Raw genomic sequence first — 7,441 nt, 5'->3', positions numbered from 1 at the left:
ATTCATTCATGTGATTTTTAAAACTAATTGTAATAAACTTTTGAAAGTCAAACATTTTACGTGGGGTTGCCTTGCATATTGAATACTCCATAATAAGAGTAACCAGGGGTGTTGATTTGAGCAGTTTATTGTACAATGCTACTGACTGTAGTGAAAAATAGGATGAAAAAGAAGAAAGAAGACCTCCTGGTATGTGACATCCATCCACTGAAAGCTAATTTGCAAAGGGGTATGCTTGTCTACGAAAAATAATGAATTACTAATAAGCATCATGTTTCGGATGCATTCACATTCCAATCGCGTTCCTTTCCCACTGTTATGCGTGGTGTCAACCCTGGTGCGCAGAGGTTGCCATTTCCTCCCTTCTCACTTGCGCGCTGGCGTGTGCACAGGCAGCGGGAGCTCGGCACTCTGATAACTTCAGTCTGCATGCGAGCCTCTGTATTTTTCTCAAACGAGGAAAATGAATCATGGAAAAGCGAGGGACATTTGTATCGTTTGAGGCTGGTATTTGTACATTTACGGGTGCATAACATTTGGAAGTTTGCTTTTTGATGACTGGGACTTGTAGATTATTCCACTGAGGGTATAGAGTTGTTGCTGTTCATTTTTTTTTTTTTTGCAAGAAGCCCGTCATGGACAATTTGACCACAGACAACATGACAGCGGACAATGACACGTCTTCGGCGCCGCACAATCACACTTTGGGTGTGTGGCGCGACTACGCGCTGGGGTATAAGGCGGTCAGTGTGTTTTTGGTGTCCCTCATTTGCGGGCTGGGGATGGTGGGCAACATCATGGTCATCTTGGTGGTGCTGACCACCAAACACATGCGAACTCCCACTAACTGTTACCTCGTGAGCTTGGCTGTAGCCGACTTGATGGTGCTTACCGCTGCCGGGCTTCCGAACATTACCGACGCCCTGCATGGGCAGTGGGTGTACGGATACGCAGGCTGCCTGGGGATCACTTATCTCCAATATTTGGGGATTAACGCGTCCTCTTGTTCCATCACAGCATTTACGGTGGAGCGATACATCGCAATCTGCCACCCTATCAAGGCGCAGTTCCTGTGCACTTTATCCCGGGCGAAAAAGATCATCATGCTGGTGTGGTCGCTTACGTCCATCTATTGCATCATGTGGCTCTTTTTGTCAGCCACGCAAACTTTGGTATACGACAACGTCGTGCTCATCACCTGCGCCTACAAAGTATCCAGGAGTCAATATCTGCCCATTTACTTCATCGATTTTGCAGTGTTTTACGTATTGCCCCTCATGCTGGCCACAATTCTGTATGGACTCATCGCCAGGATACTTTTCTTGAATCCGTTACCTGCGGACCCCAAAGACAGAGCCAGCAAGTGGAGGAGAGGAACCTGTAAAGTGGAAGGAAGAATGATCAGTGCAAGCTCCTCCAGCAGCACCGCTGCTGCCTCCCGTAGACAGGTGAGGCAATTGACACTGCATCTCTCATATCAACAGTTGATTACACCTTACAGTCATCTTGCAAATATAAGATAAGATAACCTTTATTTGTCCCACACTGGGGAAATTCTCAATCTACAGCAGAAAAATTGGGGTGGGGGTCGGGGGGGGGGGATAAAACGTTTCATTGCAATAAGGGTCATTACAGAATTGGAGAACATTTTAAATTCCGCCCATCAAATTTTAAATCATCCACTACACATACAAAATACTAAAACATACAGTGTCCGAGTAAATTTATGTGTCCTGGGACCACATCTAAATACGAATCTAAAATACCAAATAACTCTGAACTACTACCTAAAATGCATTTTTTTCTCTTGCCGCCCCCCCCCCCATTGAATTTCAAATAAAACTGTTAAAATTATTTTTAAAAATATATATTTATATATATATTTGTGTCATTGCTATCTCTTGTAACTGTGGGGACATTTGTTTTAATTAACATAATAATTCACATAAGAATTAATATTCATGGGCGTCCCACATGCACGCAATACTGTTACCATAACTTTTAACATAGTAGATAGAAGTAGGGGACAGCAGTCAATCACATGATACGCTGCACTTGACATCATGCGTTTCCAAAAGAACGGATCAAGAAAAGATATGTCCTCTCTTCTTTCATTCATCTTCCGAACCGCTTGATCTTCACTAGGGTCGCAGGGGGTGCTGGAGCCTATCCAAATATTTTTAATATTAAATAGTTAGCCTTGATTGATTGATTGAAAGTTTTTGTCTTTAAGTAACAGTAACAGCTCGCGAAAAAGCCAGTCTCGACTCCTGAGATTAACGGCATTCAGCCTTTTTATAAGCTGTGTCACTGTCGACCCTGCAACCATGTTATGTTGCAACCATGTGATTACACTGAAATGTATTGTAAAAAACAAATATATCATGTACCGGTAATAAAAATATTCAGAAATATACAGTATGTATAAATCGGAAAAGTAAAGGGTTACTTTTCAAGAATTTAGACAACAAAAATTAATGAATGACCCATACTTAAATACTTAAGTACTTAAATACATACATACACAGTGGTGATACACGCACAGACACACTATCGCTACAGTATATATATATATAAAATCCTCATCTCACCCCTCGGGTGGTGTCTGTCCCTCATTCAGCTCGGGTCCTCTACCAGAGGCCAGGAAGCTTGAGGGTTCTGCGCAGTATCCTTGCTGTTCCCAGCACTGCACATTTCTGGACTGAGATGTCCGATGTTGTTCCCGGGATCTGTTGCAACCACTCATCTAGTTTGGGGGTCACTGCCCCGAGTGCTCCGACCACCACAGGCACGACTGTCACCTTTACCTTCCAGGCTCTCTCCAGCTCCTCTCTGAGCCCTTGGTATTTCTCGAGTTTCTCATGTTCCTTCTTCCTGATGTTTCCATCACTTGGGACCGCTACATCCACTACATCCGCTACATCCAGATATATTGAGATATTTCGCATCTCGATGGGCGAGATGTGGTGATATATATATATATATATATATATATATATATATATTTTTTTTTTTTCATTCATTCATTCATTCATTCATCTTCCGTACCGCTTGATCCTCACTCGGGTCGCGAGGGGTGCTGGATCGGTTGCCAGCCAATCGCAGGGCACACATAGACGAACAACCATCCACGCTCACACTCACACCTAGGGACAATTTAGAGTGGTCAATCAGCCTGCCATGCATATTTTTGGAATGTGGGAGGAAACCGGAGCACCCGGAGAAAACCCACGCAGGCCCGGGGAGAACATGCAAACTCCACACAAGGAGGCCGGAGCTGGAATCGAACCCGGTACCTCTGCACTTTGAAGCCGTCCAGAAGCCCCATGAGAAGAAATATAAAAGAAACATTGGGCATTTCACCAGAATCACACTAGTGGTGGTTTTCTGTTGGCACAAAACTAAAACCCATTAGTCTGTATATGCTTGCTTCAGATGGACCCCACACTGTGCTAAGATAAAAACCCATGAAGACAGAGCTACAGCAAACCGTGTTCGACAAGCATTTGTTTGTTTATCAGATACAGGAAAGAAGTATTCCTGGAATAACAAAATGGGTGTGGTAGCCTGAGTATATCCCTGCCCTATTGGCCAATTTGATCAGTTAACTCCAAGTCAAACATGATTTTTCTCCTCCATCAGTATGGTTGGTGCCTATTGTTTGACAAATGTACACCCAAAACTGTATTTGGGTTGGTCAGCATTAACTAAGCCACTCTGAGTACAAGGGAGGAAATCATGTCGAAAAGGTCAAGGAAGGAGTGTTGCTCACGGATGATGCGAAAAGTATCATCAACACAGAGCACTTCATGCAGATGTTACCCGTCCGCCACATTTGATATTAATCATCTTCATCGGATTAATGATTTGCTGATAATTAGCATCTTGTTTGACTCTCACAATTGGGGCTTCTCCTAATGAATTGAGATGATTTCGGTGGTGCTGTGAATAATACATTCAGATTCTTCCGTAACATATCAAGTCAAGTTTTAAAAGAGGAATATAATAAACCTGGTCCTGTACAGTTACCCATTTCAATTCCTATACTAAATAAATTGAGCGATCCATTGATTCAAAGACAATGCGCTGTAATTAATAATTCATTTGAAGAAAGGGTTATGTGAACACAAATACACAAGGAAATATAAAATATCTTCATAGGTTACTAGAAAATAGTTTAAAGAAAACATGAGTGTCAGGGGTGTCAAGAAAAAAACATTTAAAAAACACTGTCAGAGCAAATGTTTCAGTCCACGGCGAATCGCCTCGTTTGGGATTTACTGTACAGATCAGTTTATTCAAAACAAAAGCATGAGGATGACCAATTCGAATGATAAAGAATCATTGTGTCACACGTGTTGATCGATTCAAGAGCAACTCAGAGAGTGGAGGTAACTATGAGCTGCACTAATGTTGTAAAACAGTGTTTCCCAACCAGGGGTATGCGTACCCCAAGGGGACCGTGAGTACATTGCAGTGGGGTTCATTGAAACATTTGGATGTGTTGTTTAAAATATGTAAATATGATTTAGACTTTACATATTTGAGACAAAGATTACAACTGTACACATATTGACTTAAATCTTTAATTCTAAAATTTTATACAGTAATTAATATTCATACATTGCCTTCTGAGAGAAGCGAAGTGGCTTGTGTTGGTGGCGTCGTAGGCGACTCTCACTTGACTTGTACAGGCTTCAGGTTCACTCGGGGACTCTTCCGCTGGAAGCGCTGACGGTGTTGCTGAGGTTTATAAATTTGAGAAAAATACGCGTATGATTGAGTATGACGTTGATCTTGTCTTATGAGTAGTTGAAATAGTTTTAAGGTTCAATTTCATAATTAGTTGCGCTACGTTCCATATTTGGAGAATCAACACTTATGAGTGAGGGAGGATTCATTGTATGACAAAAAGGTTTGGGGTTATATAAGCCAAAACAGGCTGCTTTCCCTTACTTTGATGATCGCAACACAGTGTAATACAGTATATGTCATTTGCGTGCATGAATATTACGATGCAAATAATGTTTGACTCGTTTGGATTCCATCCTAATGGGTTCATAATTAGCTTATTATGATGTAGTTCAGCTTCATCACGGGTGTCCAAACCAGCCTTAGCTCTTTATTAGGTGCACCTGTTGATCATGCCATATTGGCGAATCCAAAAAATAGTGTTCGTTATCGTAATAGAACCATATAATAATGCAATTCCAGCATGCCACAGGGAACTGAAAATAAAAAGAAAATTATCCTACACTCTCCAAATCCAATTTTCTCTGATGGCAGCACTCCTGGGGCTGTAAATGTAACCACTTAGGGCTATTGTTTTGCCTCCATTTTTTTTTCACATCTGAGCAATCAATGCAAGGACGGGGGAACATATTTCATTCATTTGGTGCAACATCTGAAAGTGTCAAAGTGCATTTCGCTGTTCAGAAAACCAACCATCTCATTAGCCGAGTAGAGAAAGAGGACCGGGCATTTCTAAATGAAAATAGCATTTTAGCAACGATTTACAAGTTGATACTGCTGCTTTTTTGGCAGTTTGGGGTTGAATTAGTTGTTAGAAGTCCTTAAAAAAAACACATCTCATCACAAGTATAGCTAGTCACACATCTATTTCAAACTTCCGTTGTAAGTGACTTCAAGTGACGACATTTCCAATTTCTCACACTGTGTTAATAAAACAAAGAGAGTGGAGCATAAGAGCAACATAATGATAAACTGTCAGAAAACCTTTCACACAGAGGAAGATTTAAATTTTTCTGTTTTACTATACAGTACGAGTTTAGTCATAGATAAATTAAAGAGTTACAGATTTCATTTTAATTCAATGATTTATCCTGATGAGTTTTTCTGTGTGTGTGTGTGTGTGTGTGTGTGTGTGTTTCCAAATTCTATTTTAATAGGTAACCAAAATGCTGGCTGTGGTCGTGATACTATTCGCCTTACTTTGGATGCCCTATCGGACCTTAGTAGTGGTCAACTCCTTCCTGGACAAAGCCTACCTGGACAACTGGTTCCTTCTCTTCTGTCGCCTCTGCGTCTACTTGAACAGTGCCATCAACCCGGTCATCTACAATGTCATGTCTCAGAAGTTCCGCTCTGCCTTTAAAAAGCTGTGTCACTGCGGACCTCAGCACCAAGAGAAACCAACTTCATGCAGCGTGGCACTCACCTACAGTGTCATCAAGGATATGTCCAATGCAGAAAGTCCTGACCACTTTACTACAGAAATACAAGAGCTAAACACACCAAGCGACCACTTAGTGCCCACTGGAATGCCGACAACTGCCAGAAAGATGTTGTTTGAGGAGCCCTCCCTTTTGGGGAAAGATGCTAAAACTTAAAAAAGAAACATTGACTGTGAATAAGTGAGCAATTTAACTATGACTATTGCATTGCATTGATGATACAACCTTGGCCATTGGTTGAGTTATAATAACAAAATGCACAAATGAGAGAGGATCATTTTTTAGATCATTTATGTAACATTACAACTGAAATAAAATTAAGTAAAGTTTTCCTGTAGACACAATAATGTATATCAACATAACTGCTTCCATTATTTTCCCAGGTTGAGTAAAAGGATCATTTCCAAAACAGCACGACATCCAACCCACACTATTTTCAATGGATTGGGACCAAGCTTCACAGCCAATAGCCCTTATAGCCTTATTGATGAGCACCCAAAAAATTCAATAATTGCCTATTGATGCTACAAGGTGACAGAACAAACACACACACACATATATATATATATATATATATATATATATATATATATATATATATATATATATATATATATATATACAGTATAGGGTGTCCATAAAGTCTCTTTACCGTTTCAAAAATGTATTAAAAATGCAATTGATTAGATATTTTATTCAGATTTGTTCTACTGTATTCAGTGTTTATTAAAGTTTTTTAACCTCTTTTAATACACTTCTACATTGGCACGTTAGTTGCACAAAGCACATCAAGACGGTACTCGATTTCTTGCCATGTTCGCTGGAGCATAGCCCTATCAATTGTGGCAATGACATCAGTAATCCTTTGCTTTAGGTCAGTAATGTCCTAAATGTGTTTGTTCGATACACAATATCTTTATTAAAAAAGGCAAAAAAAAACATTGAACAAACGCTGAACACAATAGAACAAATCTGAATAAAATATCTAATCAATGCATTTTGAATACATTTTTGAAATGGTAAACAGACGTTATGGACACCCTGTATATAGACATGTATATATGGCTTGCACAGTTCAGTGGTCGTAGGTTCAAATCTGAATTCATTCTTGCATGGGGGTTTTGCCTATGTACTTTGTTTTCCTCCCATATTCCAAAAATATGCACGGTATGTTGATTGGCCACTGTAGGTTGCCTGTAGGTGTGAATATAAATCATTGTTTGTCAATGTGTGCCCTGTGATTTGCT

The 7,441-nt window shown here is 40.2% G+C and overlaps 1 protein-coding gene across 1 annotated transcript; it reads left to right on the top strand.

Annotated features, from left to right (window-relative positions):
* The first annotated feature begins 245 nt into the window (after positions 1 to 245).
* Positions 246 to 6,778, top strand: trhra (thyrotropin-releasing hormone receptor a). The gene is made up of 2 exons (XM_052064782.1): positions 246 to 1,448; positions 5,910 to 6,778. Exons 1-2 carry the CDS (start codon positions 636 to 638, stop codon positions 6,348 to 6,350), a joined length of 1,254 nt encoding a protein of 417 aa, XP_051920742.1. The 5' UTR covers positions 246 to 635; the 3' UTR covers positions 6,351 to 6,778.
* The last annotated feature ends 663 nt before the right edge of the window (positions 6,779 to 7,441 follow it).

Source organism: Hippocampus zosterae, chromosome 5, assembly GCF_025434085.1.
Source record: "Hippocampus zosterae strain Florida chromosome 5, ASM2543408v3, whole genome shotgun sequence".
Lineage (NCBI taxonomy): Eukaryota > Metazoa > Chordata > Actinopteri > Syngnathiformes > Syngnathidae > Hippocampus > Hippocampus zosterae.
This window is presented reverse-complemented; position numbering and strand designations above follow the sequence as displayed.

Excerpts from the sequence above, each read along its gene's own strand:
- trhra (XM_052064782.1), top strand. The coding sequence starts at position 636 with ATGGACAATTTGACCACAGACAACATGACAGCGGACAATGACACGTCT. Across the intron at positions 1,449-5,909 it reads CTGCTGCCTCCCGTAGACAG|GTAACCAAAATGCTGGCTGT; the intron begins GTGAGGCAATTG and ends CTATTTTAATAG.